Source organism: Erythrolamprus reginae, chromosome 3 (assembly GCF_031021105.1).
Source record: "Erythrolamprus reginae isolate rEryReg1 chromosome 3, rEryReg1.hap1, whole genome shotgun sequence".
NCBI lineage: Eukaryota > Metazoa > Chordata > Lepidosauria > Squamata > Dipsadidae > Erythrolamprus > Erythrolamprus reginae.
Genome location: NC_091952.1, coordinates 84,549,528 through 84,567,671, shown reverse-complemented (window position 1 = coordinate 84,567,671; position 18,144 = coordinate 84,549,528). Strand labels below are relative to the sequence as shown.

The 18,144-nt window shown below is 39.0% G+C and overlaps 1 protein-coding gene across 2 annotated transcripts in view; it reads right to left on the bottom strand.

Moving 5' to 3' along the window:
• ROR1 (receptor tyrosine kinase like orphan receptor 1) overlaps nucleotides 1-18,144 on the bottom strand; it is a 231,913-nt gene that overhangs the window by 14,271 nt on the left and 199,498 nt on the right. For both annotated transcript variants that reach the window (XM_070746072.1, XM_070746071.1), the window contains one exon: nucleotides 99-226. In XM_070746072.1, coding sequence (XP_070602173.1) covers nucleotides 99-226 — 128 coding nt within the window. The remainder of the gene's footprint in view (nucleotides 1-98; nucleotides 227-18,144) is intronic.

The following is an 18,144-nucleotide window of genomic DNA, read 5'->3' as shown; positions in this document are numbered from 1 at the left end:
CAGGTGCTACATTAAGGATTTGAAATCCAGAATTGTAAATTGTAACAAGGACAATGTGAATTTAACTGAGAATAAGAGAAAGCAAAAAATTTACTTACCAGTAATTTGATTTTCTATTTCTCCTTGCATATGCAGAGATTCCATATAAATGGTTCGATTTCCAATAAATCTTGCACATGCAATTCCCCGATATGGTTGACAAAATCCATCTTCTTCATATTCATCCCTAAAATCAAGCAGGCATAATGCATAACATAGAACTGTATTGTTAAAGGGCCACTTTGGTGTGGTAGTTCAGGTGCTAACTAAGAGTGAGGAAATCTTAACGCAGGGCTGTGAAATTCGTGGCCTGAGGGCCAGATCCGTCACATGCTGGCCACGCCTGTTTTAGTGAAGGAGGAGAAATTCACGATACATCACGTGACACTGCCATGACAATGTGAGTTTGACACCCTTGCCTTAACTCAGTGATTCTCAACCAGTGTGCCGTGGCACACTAGTGTGCCGCGAGACATGGTCAGGTGTGCCGTGAAGAAGGAAGCTCAGGTTCCAGCAACATGTCTATGTTTCTATGTTGCTAGACATGGTACATGCTGGTGCTGCAGGGCTGGCACCAGCATGTACGGCATCCAGCAACACGTCCAGCCGCCACCTTTGGTGCCTCCGCCCTGGAGCTCCCGCTCGCAGCTGACTGCCCTGCCACCTCCCTGTGGCTACTTCCCGATGCCGCTGTTGCCAGTGTGGTGTTTGAGAGAGAAAGAGAGATAGCAAGAGAGAGAGAGAGAGAGAGAGAGAGAAAGCAAGAGAGAGAGAGAGAGAAAGAAAGAGTGTGTGTGAGAGAAATAAAGCAAGAGAGAGAGAGAAAGAAAGCAAGAGAGAGAGAGGGAAAGCAAGAGAGAGAAAGAAAGCAAGAGAGAGAGAGAAAGAAAGCAAGAGAGAGAGAGGGAAAGCCAGAGAGAGAAATAAAGCAAGAGAGAGAAAGAAAGCAAGAGAGAGAAAGAAAACAAGAGAGAGAAAAAAAGCAAGAGAGAGAGAGAAAAGGAGAGGAAGGGAGAGAGAAAAATGAGAAAAAAGGGGAGAAAAAAGAAATGAGAAAATGATTGAGGCAGAGAAAGAGGAAAGAGATAGAAGCAAAAGAGAGAGAGAAGTGACTCTTGATTAAAGCATATGATAAAAAGCACCCAAAGAATAAGAGAGAAAACACTCCCAGCCCTCACCTGTTTTTGGAAATGGGTCAAGAGTGTGTACACACACATACACACACAACGGGGGGGGGGGGGGAGGAGACAGGGATGGGAAAAGAGAGGAGAATGTCTTAGAGTGTCATTTTGGTTGGTGGTGTGCCCCAGGATTTTATAAATGTAAAAAATGTGCCGCAGCTCAAAAAAGGTTGAAAATCACTGCCTTAACTGGACCAGCCTTTCTCTCTCAAGCCTAGGAAGGGGATAATGGCAAACCACTTCTGAAAATGTTATCCTAATAATTTCATGGATCTATCCAGGTCTCCAGGAGTCAAGCTTGACTCGAAAGACCGTAACAAAAACAGTAGTATTATTGCTAGAATTGTTCACAAAAAAAGTCAACAAATATTAAATAGAAAACATTGCCAATTGTTAATGTTTTCTCTGCTTCAAATCATTCAGAATTGCTGTAGTAGCTGAAAACCACCACAGTCTTAAAAATCTCATGAGTATCAATATGGTTAAATAAAGTGACTGTAGAAAAGCATTAACTTTATGATGCATCCTTCATTGCAACCACATTCCATTTTGTCCCACCAATCTTTTAAAATATATTCTACTAAATCAAGTTAAAAAATTCCATCCTTTCTCCCAATTTTCTCCAGTGTTTTAAGAGCCATGGTGGATAGCTGAGCCGAGCTAGAGTTGCAGTGGCAAAGTTGTAGGCAAGGTTTACGGCATTCTTTCAAAATGCTACTCAGCTTTATTTGATCTTACTCAATGCTGTTTTGCAATGAAGAATGTGACAGAGAAAGTTTTACAACTGGGTAGGACTTATGCAATGTAAATAAAAAGGGATATTTGAAACTGAAATGAGCTACAGTTGCTTTAAGAGGAGAGGTTATCAGGATAAATCTTGGATTACTATACAGTACTATGCATTTAACTCTTTGGCTTATGTGGTGAACCTATAAAGGAGAGTTAAACATGGGACTCTGGCAATGATGAAAAGTTACGTTTCCCCCTTTTTATATACGAAGAGAGACCAGCACTAACACAATCCAAAACCTATTAATCAGTGCAGTGTCACTTTTATTATCCAGCAGTAGGAGTAATGATTTTCCTACTGCCAATGTAATACCATAAATTGGTGAGGGTGTCATCACAATCTGTACATGGACCAAAAATGTTTTTGGTTTTCTCCAGTAATAAATCAGGGTTGTTTTTATATGGGCTGATACACTGACTAAGAAATAAAGCCCTGTTTATTTTTTTTCTAATAAATCATTAAGATGTACACATTCTCTTTTCTAGATTATCTATTCAATGTTTTAAATCTTTGGTCTTGGAAATAACAACAATACTTTCTAACAATAATACCAAGACACTCCCACTAACACTGACAGGACAAGCCACTAGAATATAAATTGAGAGCAATATTCCCACTCCCTACTGGTGCTGATGACATCAGAGAGAACCAAGGACTCCGCCTAACAATACTGCTACTTTGTTTTGACCATAATACCTTAGCCTTGCGAAAATTCCATTACATGGAATTGTATTAATTCAATAATAATAACAACAATAACAACAACAACAATAAGAAGTGTGGATCATTGATGTTGCCATACTAGTTTACAAGAAAAAAATAGCCGATTTCAGGATCTTAAAATTGAAATACGACGACTCTGGCATAAACCAGTATAGGTAGTCCCAGTAGTAATTGGCACACTGGGTGCTGTGCCAAAAGACCTCAGCTGGCATTTGAAAACAATAAACATTGAAAAAATCACAATCTGTCAGTTGCAAAAAATCACTAGTTTTTTGCAACTACAGTGTTCCCTCAATTTTGACGGGGGATGCATTCTGAGACCGCCCGCGAAAGTCGAATTTTCGTGAAGTAGAGATGCGGAAGTAAATACACCATTTTTGGCTATGGACAGTATCATAAGCCATCCCTTAACCCTTTAAACCCCTAAATTACCATTTCCCATTCCCTAAACAACCCTTTACTCACCATTATTACTGATACTCACCATTGAATAAGACACTTAGTGATCCTGATATTTATAAACATAATTAGTTATTAACAATAAAAAAAATTTGTTATTTATTTGCAAAAGTTATTAGTTTGGCGATGACGTATAATGTCATTGGGCAGGAAAAACCGTGGTATAGAAAAAAACCCCGCAAAGTACTTTTTAATTAATATTTTTTGAAAAACCGTGGTGTAGGCTATTCGCGAAGTTCGAACCCACGAAAATTGATGGAACACTGTACTAGGATCTGTGCGCATCATACGAAAATACATCACACAGTCCTAAATGCTTGGGAAGTGTTCTATTTGTGATATTGTGATATGAAATCCAGCATATAAATTTCATTCGCTGTGTATTACTGTTTTTGTGAATAAATAATAATAATAATAATAATATTGCTATTCAGTAATAATACAATTGTGTTCTATTAATAATTTTATAACTATTAAACTTGCACATAGAAACGGAATCCCCCAAGACAGGGAAGTTAGTTATAGTGAAATCTCATTGACATCAATATCTACAGCATTTTGACCATCGAGTCCTTCAAGACTGATAGGTCAATTTCACGATCTTTCTTACTGCGTGGAAATATGTATCCAATTAAAAGAAAATACTGCTAGTAAGAAACCACTAAGTTTTTCAAAATATTCAGAGGCGCCCAATACTCTCTGTCGACATGTAGTTGCCTTGTCCATGGTTCTCTGTCTGGACAATTGTTGATACCATCCCAGTGTCTGCAGCTGTCTGAAAGGAGCTACTAATTTGAGGCCCCAGGTAGTCCATTGATATCCATCCTGGGTTCTCTCTCTGGTCCTGCAGGCGCTTAAGTCCACATCATTTGAGCTGTTGAAGACAGTATCACTCTGGTTCCTGACTTTTAAAATAGCCTTCCAAGTGCTGATCACATTGGCCAGGAGGTTTTCAGAATTGGTGGTCATCGCAGAGCGCCAAGATTTGTGTCATTTCCACCCGAATAGACATCTTACGTCTAAGTCCTTCATTCCTTCCTAAAGTCAACTCCTGGTTCCATCGTGCCCAGGAGGTGATACCGCCTGACTTTAGTCCCAACTGATACACTAGTTGGAACACTGTTAGCATAAATTGAACATCAGGAAGGCTCTCAAGATTTCTGTCCATTGGACGGTTACTTCCAGAAGACTGAAGCGCTCTTGTTGCGTTTCTCCCAGCTTCCATGGGTTGCAAGTTCACAGCCCGGACTATCAGCAGCTGACTTACGGCATGCATTGCCAGGGCCTATGAAGACCAGTCCGGCCTGTTCCTAGAAGGATCACCACACCTTCCATCCATAGCACAACCACCTCAGCAGCCTGGGCCACACAGGCTTCCATTGAAGAAATCTGCTATGTGGTCTTTGCCTTCTCCATTTGTCAAACATTACAAATTGGACTTGTTTGCCTCTGAGAGTCTGCTCCACTTCTGCTACCTTGGACTGGCCTTCTTCAGTCCAGGACAATTGAGCTTGGGTATATTCCATGCTTGTACTCTCCTTAGCACACCCAGGAGAAGAAGCACTGAATTACCTGAACGGTCTTCTCTTTGCGCTCCGGCGAGTCCAAACCCACCCTGGCTTTGTGTGGTCCAGGGTCACACAACCTACCACCTTGACATTTACCACACTGGATGTTTCTCTATGCTTTCGTTTGAAAAGACTAGTAAAGCAGATAGAGGGCGTACTTCAAGCTAAATTTAAACTCAGTCCCTAACAACTGACCAGAGTTTGTTCCCATGCTTGGATGCTCCCCGCAGTGCACAGAGAAGACCATTCAGGTAAGCCAATGCCTCTTATACTAAATGCTGTCTGGATTCATGGTATATTCATGGCATTGGCAAGGGAAGAAGGTGATGTCACATGCACCCAAATGTTATTGTATAAATTATAAAATGTGACATGCCTAATTTAATTGTGGCTTGTTTTGGAAGGCTACGACTATGCCAAACTATTACTTTGCTACAAAATGTTCTATGTTCCCTACCCACTAATAGGTACCCATTCCTAATCCCAATGATACCAAACAGACAAATTGTAGTGTGATGTCACAGCACAAACTCAGCCTTTCATACTTGTCCCGTGATTTTGCATGCAAATATGTAAGGAGAAGAGTTTGCATCCCAATGTACATTTGTTATATGCTTTTCCCATGGACCTATCCACCTTCAGCAACTGAAACCCTAGGCAGCTCCTGACTGTACTTAAAATTAGAGTGGTCTGTGTAGTCTTTGACTTATGACCATAATTGAGCCCATAGAATGCAACCAGGCAAGCAGTCATGGGTCTCCCAAAGGAGGCCCATGTTTCTTCAGCAATCTGCAGACTACATTGGCTGCCAATTGGTTTCCGGGAACAATTCAAAGTGTTGGTCATGACCTATAAAGGACCAGATTACTTACGGGACCACCTTCTGCTGCATGAATCTCACCATCTGATCAGGTCCCACAGAGTCAGTCTTCTCCAGGTCCCGTCAACTAGACAATGTTGTTTGGCGGGTCCCAGGAGAAGAGCCTTCTCTGTGGGGGGGGCGTCCCTCTGGAATCGGCTCCCCCCCACCGGAGATTCGTACTGCCTCCACCCTCCTTGCCTTTCATAAGTACCTGACAACTTATTTATGCCGTCAGGCATGGGGGCATCAGATCCCAGCCTCTCGCCATTGAATGTTTAGTATGTTTACGGTTGTAATTACATGAATGATTTTAATGTTTACCTTTTTAAATAATGTTTTAAATTAACTGTTTATATTAATTGGATCTAGCTGTATTATTGTATACTCTTTGGTTATTGATATGTTGTGAGCACCCCAAGTCCACAAAGATAAATAAATTGCTGCTGCTAAGTGAGACAGTTGTTAAATGAGTTTTGCTCCATTTTATGACCTTTTTGACACAGTTGTTAAATGAATCGCTGCCCTTAAGTTAGTAACATGGTTGTTACGTGAATCTGGCTTCCCCATTGTCTTTGCTTGTCAGGCAGTAGCAAAAGGTGTTCACATGGATCCAGGACACGACAACTGTCATAAATACGAACCAGTCATCAACCAACCTAATTTTGATTACCGTATGTGACTATGAGGATGCTGTGAAAACCAGTCATAAATCATTTTTTTCAGTGCTTTTGTGACTATAAATATTCACTACCTGTATTACATGGTATATCTAAATTAACAGACAATTCCATATGAACAATCTGAGGCTGATTAAAACCCAGTTCTAATTTAGTGGTACACATGGTATATTAACACAACGGACTATGTTATATTTCATTACAAGTAAATAACTGAGCAGATTTTATTTTTTATTTATTTTTATTTATTTATTCTTTGTCCAATATACAATACATATGAGAGAGAATAGACATTAGGTAATATATATAAGGATAGGAAGTAAAAAAGAAGAGAAGTGGATAGGAAGAGAATATATATAGAGGAGAGAATATATAAGATAAAAGGGGTAAGGAAAGAGAATTGGACAGGGGACGATAGGCACATCAGTGCACTTATGTACGCCCCTTACTGGCCTCTGAGGAATCTGAAGAGGTCAATCGTGGAGAGTTTAATGGAGAAGTGTAGGGGATTGGGGGTTGACACTATTGAATCCGGTAATGAGTTCCACGCTTCGACAACTCGATTGTTAAAGTCATATTTTTTACAGTCAAGTTTGGAGCGATTAATATTAAGTTTAAATCTGTTGTGTGCTCTTGTGTTGTTGCTGTTGAAGCTGAAGTAGTCGTTGACCGGGAGGACGTTGCAGCCTATGATCTTGTGGGCAATGCTCAAATCGTGTTTTAGGCGCCGTAGTTCTAGGCTTTCAAGGCCCAGGATGGTTAGTCTATTTTCATAGGGTATTCTGTTTCGAGTGGAGGAGTGAAGTGCTCTTCTGGTGAAGTATCTTTGGACGTTTTCGAGAGTGTTGATGTCTGAGATGTGGTGTGGGTTCCAGACAGATGAGCTGTATTCGAGAATGGGTCTGGCATAGGTTTTGTAGGCTCTTGTGAGTAGTGTGAGATTGCCGGAGCAAAAGCTGCGTAGGATCAGGTTAACAACTCTGGAGGCTTTTTTGGCGATATTGTTGCAGTGGGCTTTAGCACTTAGGTCATTTGATATTAGTATTCCAAGGTCTTTTACTGAGTGTTGGTTGGTAGTGAGGATATGTTTATTCAGTTCATATATGTGGTTAGGATTCTTTTTGCCGATGTGGAGGGTAGAGCATTTGTTGGTTGATATTTGAAGTTGCCAGGTGTTGGACCAGTCTGAAACGAAGTCAAGGTCTTTTTGGAGAGTGAGTGTGTTGTCAGTGGTGTTGAAAAGTTTCACATCGTCGGCAAAAAGTACACAGTTGCTTACGATATTATCGCAGAGGTCATTGATGTATAGGATGAAAAGAGTAGGACCTAGTACGCTGCCTTGGGGAACGCCGCTTTTGACAGGGACAGGGGAGGAAATGGCGCTTCCGATTTTGACAACTTGTTGTCTGTTTGACAAGAATGCGGTAATCCAGTTGTGGAGGAGACCTGAGATGCCATAGGATTTGAGTTTTAGGAGAAGTTTGTCGTGAACCACTGAGTCAAAGGCTTTGCAGAAGTCGATATAAATTGCATCGATGGATTTTCCTTGATCAAGGTGGGTAGTCCAGATGTTTTTGCAGTGGAGTAGTTGTAGGTTGCAGGATAGTTTCTTTCTGAATCCAAATTGTTTTTTTGATAGTAGGTTGTGAGATTCTAAGTAAAGAGTGATTGAACGATTTATAATTGATTCCATGATTTTACAAGGTACGCAGCATAGTGATATTGATCTGTAGTTGTCAACTAGTGATGGGTCTCCTTTTTAGAAGATGGGGATGACTACTGCTTTTAACCACAGTTTGGGGAGAGTGCTGGTCATGAAGGAATTTTGGAAGATGATGCTTAGGGGTTCAGCTATGGCAGATGAGAGTTTTCTTAGGAAGTATGCACAAAGACCATCTGGACCGACAGATAGGGAAGGTTTGAGATCACGGATTGCTTTTTCAACGTAGTCTGTGGTGAAGATGATTTGGCTTAGGTTATTTAATGAGTTAGGAGTGCGATTTGCGAAGAGGGGGGATGAGTCATTACTGTTAACAAAAACGGAGCCAAAAAAGGAGTTGAATAGATTTGCTTTGGATGGGTCGTCGTGGTACTCTTTGTTGTGTGGTCCAATGAGAGGTGGAATAGGTCTGGAGTCGTTAAGTTTGTTGTTGACGAAGTTGTAGAAGGCACGGTTAGATTTGGTGCGTAGGAGGTTTTCCTCTTGTTCACTGTGATAGTTTAGACATTCTGCTTTTATTTGTTGGCATATTCTTCTGTAGCGGTTTTTAAAGTTGTTTACAGGACCTTTTTTGTTTCTACGCCAGAGGGATCTTTTTTTGGTTTGTAGTTTCTTTAATGAGATGGGAACGTTGTTTTTCTGTTTTCTTCTAGGAGAGGTAATTGGAACATACTGATCTATAAGTCTATTGATTTGGAGTAAGAACGTGTTGTAGAGGTCATCGATGGAGATGCAGTTGGAGAAGAGGGATTGCCAATTAATAAATGAGAGATTGACGTCTATGAGTTCGTAGTTGGCTTTCCTGAAATTGTACTTGGGTGCCGCGTTGTTCTGTTGAGTGTTGTGATGGCGTAGGTTGAGGTTGAAGTTGATCATACTATGGTCGCTGTTGGAGAAGGGTTCTATGATATGCAGTCCATAAATAGCACTTTTACTGTTGCAGAAGATGAGGTCGAGGCAGCTGTTGAGTCTGGTGTTGTTTAATACTAATTGTTCCAGTCCCAGGCTGGTGATGGTGTTGTAGATGGCGGTATGTATAGGTTCGGTGGAGCATTCATTTAGTGTCCAGTTGATGTGAGGTAGGTTGAGGTCACCTAGGAAGATAATGGGGTAGGGGCAGGAGGATGCCCATGTTAGTAGGGAAGTTAATTTAGATGCATGGGAAGTGTCACAGTTTTATTCTCTGCTTGTTAGTGGGTCTCAGCTACCTCGTGGTCAGATTGTCCGGTTGAGGGTTTGGGTTTTTTCCGTTGATCCAGGTCCCTGAGTCTTGGAATGATTACTTGTTAGTATCTATCTTTTCAACTATCTTTCAACTATCTTTTGCATTGTTTCTCCTTACTATTGATCTGGGATTTTTGAGCTAAATTTACTATATTGCCTATTCTGGTATTGCACTATCTAGTTAGACGTCCGTCCTCATCGCCTACCGGAAGTTTATCTATTTGCTTGTTTCAGGGCAACATTCCCTCCAGGCTGTTTTAATCCCGGGGTGAGTTTTCGGCCCGGGAGCAATTATAGCGCGGCGCCATTAGATTCTAAATTAGAATCTTTAAATGTTTAGTTCAGAATCCTGACATTTCTAATGGGCTCTTTCAGAATAAGGATTTGAGGACAGAGGTCTAATTATGAGGACAATTCAGCATTGCAAGTCATTTTAGTGTGTCTATTATATCTAAAATTGGCATAAGAAAGGAAATACACTCTCCTATGAAAATGAGGTAGACTGAATGACTGTGTGAACCAATTAAAAATGCATAGACTCTATAATTTGGTAATCAAAGTGTCTCATGTATGACCTCATTATCTTTGACAAGTTTAAAACCATATCATTCTTTACAGACAATTAAACGCTTGCCTAAGAATTTCACTTCTGGATGCACCATCCAAGTTTATTGTATGCCTGTAAAGTCTATGGTTTGGCGTCAGTTCTCAAAAGGCAGAAGATGGAGTTCCCTGTATATCAGATAATTTGTGATCTAGATACTTACAGAGGAAATGTTAACTGTCCCAATCTAAATTGCTATGAACTATTCTGGAAAATATGTCCTGAGCTGGGGCCAAATCTGTCTGAAAGTAATCTATTTACATTCTTACAACTGCAATGCATTGCCGTAATTACTAAGGCTGTGCAGCACTCCAGAAATAAATTTTATTTCACAATTCAACTGCCGGCTAGTATATCACTGTTTGGAATCCCTCAAGAGAGATGTCCTTGCCAGTTTTTGTACTAGCGCTTGTCAGCAACTCTTTAAAACAGTCACATCCTTATACAGCATTGGCTAAGCTGCTGACTTTGCAGCCAGGGGATCCAAAGAAAGGATGCAGTTGTTTTAAAGAGTTGTAGACAAGGACTACCTACATAAATGCTGGAAAGCATTTAGTTTTACAGAACTATTTCTAAAACATTTCCCTTTCAAGAAAATGGGGTGGGGGGAACTGTTGGGTCAACAGCAGCTGTGATTACTTATGAAACAGCATTGGTAACTTTTGGATCTTTCTTGGCAGTTTTCTTACATAATTTTTCAATATGAACTGCACCTCATATGCTCACAGTTATGAAAAGGACAGGAAACTCCTAGAACTTACACTTTGTTCGACAGACTTATTTTAGTTCTTCCTGGAGGATGGCAGAGACATTCAAGACTTAAGATAAAGAAACATACATAACTTGAAAGATCAGACAAATAAGATGCTCAAGTTATGGCTATTTTAGTGAACCATATCAAAAACTCCATCTTACATGTCTGTGGTTGTTATATTTTCCCTTGGTATTTGGCATCTGGTGGAAAAATGGATTTTCACAGAATCTCAGCTTTTGTTAAAAAGAAGAAAGGAAACACAGAAAGCTGAAACCAACATATGGGCAAGAAAGTGAACCTCAAAATTTGGAGATAGCTGGCCTAGATAATATTGAAAGCATTTGGGATGGAAAAAAGATACATTTCTAAAACACAATGTTAACCTGGACAACTGCAGGTACAAAGAACTTTATGGATGACTGAACAAGAACTACGCAAATATACTTATTGCATTTCAGGGGCTTTCATGACTTATTTAAAATATAAAATTTGTTTCAGTAAATCACTTTAGATTTTTGCTTCTTTACAAACTAATTTCTTCCTTCTTTGTCCTCCTCACCTAGGCTGGCCAGTTTATCATTTGCTATCTAGGATCTATGATACTCCATTGTTGCTAATAGCAACAAAAATGATAACAGCTTTGAGTATCAATTGATTTTAGAGTGACAGCTTCTTACAATGCAGCTGGATTTAGTAATACTTATCCGGTAATACCGGATGCTCCCAGTCAGTTGTCAGCCCAGGAAATCCCAATTAAACTGAAACATGAGAGCACAGAACTTCCTTTCTGGAACCAAGCAATGTTTTAGCCCTTAGGTTATTTAAAAACTCTACTAGATTCCTTTTAGTTGACACTCTATACCTTTTTAAAATGAGTTTCAATAACAACAATGAAGTGCAACAACTTTTTAGACAAGTTATAACTTTGTTGACCACCCAAATGGACATCCTTTCATGGTTTTGTTTTGGTTTTGTTGACATAAATAATATAGGTCTAACCTACCAGAGGTCATCTTTAGTAAAATATTCTTCTATTTTTACACATGCAAAATCTAGATGTCTCCCATATTGGAGCAGGAAGTACTTATTCTCTAGAGAAATGCTGTATTTGTATATTCTCTGTTAAGTAGGCCTTATTACCTTACTTTAAAAAAATATGACCTTGCACATGTTTTAACTTATGAGGTAGAAAACAGGATTCCTTTTCAGAATTCCATGGGGTGATTTTTAGAGCTTTGTACTAAATCCCAAACTACCTGCTTAGATTCTATAAAATCCTTATTCAGATAATTGTTTACACCTAGGTTTTAGTTTACTATTTTATTTCTCTATTTTGGGTTAGTATTGCAGGTAAATTACAATATTGTAATAAATAGATAAATCTTTCATAAATAACCTTTCTTGGGCATTCCAAGTGATTAACAATGCAAGTAACTAATTTCGAATACTGTTAAAGAAATATTAATATTGTGCTTGCTACAGCAGAAAGATGCATTTTTCCTAGGTTTGTTCTCAGCAGTTGTTCTATCCAAGCCCAAATCAGCCAAATCCATTTGCACCATTGAAGTGGGATTGAGTGAAGGATATATAGCCTGTCCAGCGTTAATCTAGAGTATTTTTATCCTATTTTAAAAATCTGAAAATAATCTTTTCATAATCTTTCTTTCTTTCTTTTTCTTTCATTATTTTCTTTTCTTCTCCCCGCCCCTCTTGCTCTCTTTTCCTAAGAAGCACATTAGCAGAAATCAATCCATATCTGATTCAAAATAATGGGAAACTGCATATGATGAACAGAGGGAATATTGATTTCCTTGAAGGAAAGGCTATCATCCTGTCAAATATCTGATATACTTCATCTATGAACTGTCTCCAAAAGGCAGACCATGGTTCTCGCAGCCTTCCTGTTTTTCTTCAAGCCATCTGTGCCGTTGAGCAGATGCTTTGGGAATCTGAGTATTCCAATTTTGTCTCTGACTGGCTCTTTCGAGACACCTTCCTTCCAGGCTCATATTTCCCATTTGATTAAGGTGGAACTTGGACTATACAATTGTTTTCATTTAGATTTAACTGAGTGACAGGATATTTTATTTTAACAGTAACCCTATATACTTTTTTTATTTTTTAAGAAAAGTCAAATCATCCTGAATTTTATAAACAAAGGCAGGTTTTCCATGGCAACCCAGCCCCTATAAAAGTAAACATACTTTTATCCTGTTACATTTTCTTCTGCTCTTATCCAAAGGAGTCTGTGCTCACAAGGTGGTATTTCTGATAGGAACATCCCATTGGTAGACCAAATGATCAAAACTCCCATCTTTTAAGTGTACAAGATGAATTAGAACTCTGTTAAGAAGGTACAAAGGCTTGGAGGCACCTGTAGCAAAGTGACAGACCACTTGTGTTGTATGTTGAAAGCTCTGGAGCCAACTTCTAAGAAAGGTAAGATATGCTGAATAATCAGGCTGGGAAAGACTTTTGTCTGAGCCTCCTAAGAGGCATTGCCTGTCTGGATAGATATGACTGAGTTAAAACAATATTTGGTCTGACTTGATATAAGAGGGCGCTTGCTGATATAAGTATGAAATCAAGCCATACAATTCTATCTATAGAAAAACAAACAAACAAACAAACAAAAAACAGGGTGAAGAAGCTGTAGTAAATCAGCCCTACTCTTCAACATCACTTTATTTATTTATTTTGTCAAACAATTATAGAGTGGTAATTTGTACAAATAAAACACTAGATAAGTAATGATAAAAAGTAACAAAAGAAGATAACAGGACAGGGACGGTAGGCACAGTGGTGCGCTTATGCACGCCCCTTACAGACCTCTTAGAAAGGGGGAGAGGTCAATTGTAGATAGTCTAAGGCTAAAGGTTTTGGGGCTAGGAGTAGAAACCACAGAACCAGGTGGTGCATTCCAGGCGTTGATTATTCTGTTGCTGAAGTCGTATTTTTTTCAGTCAAGTTTGGAGCGATTGACATTTAGTTTAAATCGATTTCGTGCTCATGTGTTGTTGCGGTTGAAGGTGAAGTAGTCATTAACAGGTAGTACATTTTGGTATATGATTTTATGAACTATAATTAAGTCAGAACAGAGACAACGGAGTTGTAAGACGACTTACTAAAGAAAGTGGAAGAATTGTTGAAACATCCTACAACTATTTTAAAATGCATTATATAAAATAAGTTCTTTAAATATTAAAGAAATGTCTTCTTTCACTCTACAAAAGAGCCACGTGTGTATGATGTAAAGGAAACACTATAGTTTTGCAGGTTTTTTTTTTTAAAAAACATGGTTTTGTTGTTAATTGCAAAGTCGTGTCCAACCCATCGTAACCCCAAGGACAACGTTCCTCCAAGTCTTCCTGTCCTCTATCATCCCCCAGAATCCATTTAAGCTCATGCCTACTGCTTCAATGACTCCATCCAGCCATCTCATCCTGTGTCATCCCCTTCTTCATTTGCCCTCAATCTTTCCCAGCATTAGGCTCATCTCCAGTGAGTCCTTCCTTCCCATTAGGTGGACAAAGTATTTGAGATTCATCTTCAGGATCTGGCCTTCTAAAGAGCAGTCAGGGTTGATCTCCTCCAGGACTGACCGGTTTGATTGTCTTGCAGTCCAAGGGTCTCACGAGAGTCTTATTTATTTATTTATTGGATTTGTATGCCGCCCCTCTCCGTAGACTCCGTCTTCTCCAGCACCATAGTTCAAAGGCCTCAATTCTTTGCTCATCCTTTCTTGTGGTCCAACTTTCACAGCCATACATTGTAACTGGACAAACCATAGCCTTGACTATGCTCACTTTTGTTGGCAGGGTGATGTCTTTGCTTTTTAGCATGCTGTCTAAATTTGCTATAGCTTTCCTCCCCAGGAGTAAGTGTCTTTTAATTTCTTGGCTGCAGTCTCCATCTTCGGTGATCTTGGATCCCAGGAAAATAAAATTATATAAAATTACATAAAATTTATATATAAGCAAAGTCTCACGGACCCCTTGACAAACACACACAGATCTTGGCATATTCGGATATTCTTCCGTGTAAGATTAATAGTATCTTGGCGACCTTTCGACGAGGTCCCACTCATCATCTTCAGGCTGGTGTTTTCGAAAACAACGAAAACACCAGCCTGGAGATGACTAATGGGACCTCGTTGAAACATCGGCAAGATACTATCAATCTTAGATGGGAAAAAACCCGAATATGCCAAGACCTACATACCTATATCCATGAAAATCTATGAAAACATATACATGTATGTATGTATGTATGTATGTATGTATGTATGTATATATGTATGCATGTATGTATGTCAAGAGATCCATTAGGTGGACAAAGTATTTTCTTTTTTTGTTTTTGTTTTTTTCTATAACTTCTTTGCTCAAATTTCTCTTTTATGATTTGTACATGTAGACACATATGTATTGTGGCGGTGTTCTTTCTTCAATAAAGAAAATTAAAATTAAAAAAAGAGACTTTTCTTCAAAACTACTAAATCAGGCCTAGAAAAGAGAAGAAACTCGAAGGCTGGAAAGACATTTGATTTCATGTTTGTTTTAGAAGTGAGCTGCTAGAATACAAGTCTTTCAAGCAAAGCTGACTCAAGCACATTTACATATACAGCTGTCAACGCCCCAAATAGCATCTGAGAAATAAATCAGAATCCACTCCACTTCTCAAGCCATCATGTGGAGTTAGAGGCTTTGGCCTGCCAACAGCTAGTTTAGTGACCATTCTAAGTTACAATAGCCCTGAAAAAATTGACTTATGACTGTTTATCACGCTTATGACTGTTGCAGCATCCCCATGATCATGTGATCAAAATTGCTTGGCAACTGGTTCACCTTTATAACAGTTGCAGTGTCCCAGGGACATCTGATGTCTCTTGCAACTTTCTGACAAGTAAGTTGTAAGTCAGTTAAAATCAAAGGAGAAGTCAGATTCAGTTAACAAGTGTGTTACCAATGGAACAACTGCAGTGATTCACTTAATAACTGTGGCAAGAAATAATAATAATTAATAATAATTTATTAGATTTGTATGCCGCCCCTCTCCGAAGACTCGGAGCGGCTCACAACAATTATAACAATGTGACAAATCCAATATTTAAAATACATCTAAGAAAGGTTGTAAAATGGGGCAAAATTCACTGAACAACTGTCTCACTTGACAACAGACGTTTTGGGCTCAATTGTGTCCATGTGGAGGGCTATCTGCAGTATGATTGTAGGCTGATGGCCTTGCTCTATGGTATGAGTGACTGTATCTAGAAAAGGAATCAAAGATTATTATTCATTCTGTTACAAAAAAGGTTAATCTCAAGGCAGGGCTCACAAAAAGAATGACAGTATCAGTTGACAGTTTGATGGACATTTTTCTCCTGGTTTCTTGAATCTTGCTTTATTTCTTTGCAGGGAATAAAAAAAAAACCCTCTAGTTATTCAGCCATTTGACTGAATGCACACTTTTTCTAGAGTCTCAATATATTTTTTATAGGTGATGCCCAAAACTGGATGCAAAACTCCAAGCGTGATTTCACTAAAGTATTATAAAGTGGCACTAACACTTCACATGAAACATCAATTCCATTTTATAATGCCTTGGTAAAGGTAAGACCACACTTGGAGCTCTGCATCCAGTTTTAATTGCTATGATATAAAAAAGATGCTGAGATTCTAGAAATAGTGCAGAGAAGAGCAACAAAGAAGATTAGGGGAATGGAGGATAAAACAGATGAAGAATGATTGCAGGAATTGGGTATGTCTAATCTAGAAAAAAGAAGGACTAGGGGTGACAGTATAGCAGTCTTCCAATATCTAAGAGGCTGCATCCACAGCACCTGAAGACAGGACAAAAAGCAATGGAAAGAAACTAATCAAGGAAGGACCCAACTTAGAACTAAGGAGAAATTTCCCGACAGAACAATTAATTAGTGGGCTAAGTTGCCTCTAGAACTTGTGGGTACTCTAATACTGGACGTTTTAAAGAAGATATGGGACAACTATTTGTGTGCAATTATATGGGATTTCTTGTGTCAAGGTTTCAGGTAGCATCCAAACTAAATCAGAGTCCAAGTCAAAGTATTGCTCACAGTTCCAATTTATTGCCGGAGCCATCCTGGCACCTACACGGGGAAATCCGAATCTGAGCTTCTCACCCACTTGAAAGTTCACATCCCTTGCTCCCCACCCACAAACCTGTCACGTTGCCCACTCAGGTAGAGCCAGCGTGGCAACTACTCCTTCCGTTTCCGCCCAGGTGGGGCACATAGGATAGCCTTGAACTTCTCGAAAGAATGCATCTGCTCCCTTATGAAAATCACCCCTCCCAAATCCCCATAAACATCAGGCTTTCTAATAGATAGTGTGGCAAGCTCTTGATTTATCCCCAACATCTGCACTGGCTTAACATCTTGCCTGGGCAGGGAGTTGGACTAGAAGACCTCCAAGGTCCCTTCCAAGTCTGTTATTCTGACTGGCCCAAATTAAATTTTCAGATCCTTGGACACTGCATGAATGTATAAATAAAAATGGCTAAAAACCATTGCAAAACAGATCCCAGCATGCGGATTCACAGGCATTTGATACCCTAGATCAGTGTTTCCCAACCTTGGCAACTTGAAGATATTTGGACATCAACTCTCAATTTCCCCAGCCAGCAAGTTGCCAAGGTTGGGAAACACTGCCCTAGATGTCTAGAAAATTCTGTGTTAGTTTACAATCTGCTACTGTTAGATTATAAAAAATACAAAAGGAAACATAGGGGAAAATATGCAACATTTTATCCATGTCTCATCGAACTTTACATATTTATGATGTAATTGCTTATCATTGCGACAGAAAGCATGAGAGTAATCCTTGCATTGTCACACATCTGTTACTAGAGGATAAATGGATAGATGGATGGATGGACAGACAGACAGACAGTTATAGATGATATAGATGTAGACAGATATCTCATAAGTGGCTTTTTGATTGTGAAATAAACTCCAAACCATATCTTTCCATCTGATTCTAGCCTTTTCTTAGAAGGAAATCATATCAACTCCAAATAAATTTTAGACTTCACAAGAAATCTAGGTGATGATTGTTTTTATGGTTTAACATTTGAGAAAATCATAAAACAAGAGATAGATTTGTTAAAATCTCAGCTGTATCCTTGATACCCTTGAATTCAATCAAATTTAGAAGCATTTTTTTCCTTTCTGCATATCATCCCAATCTTTAGGATAAAGCAGAAAAATATAAACATGTAGTTCATAAGAAGGTGATTGCCCTTAGATTAAAAATTGCACTAAATTTTTTTTTTAATGTTAATTGCTATAGAAAAGCTAGGTGCATAAATCATTTCATTAACCTAGACTGCCCCCGAAAAAATTATTACTGGAGATTACGGATATAGTTAAGGAAGCTGTTTCTTTAAGAAAACTTTGTTTTAATAAACTTTGCTATAACATACTTATACCATTGCACTTTATCATGCCTAAAAGCTTGAGTGTAGGACCAGCAAGAAAGCTGGTTTACATCAAGAGAAACTCTTATCG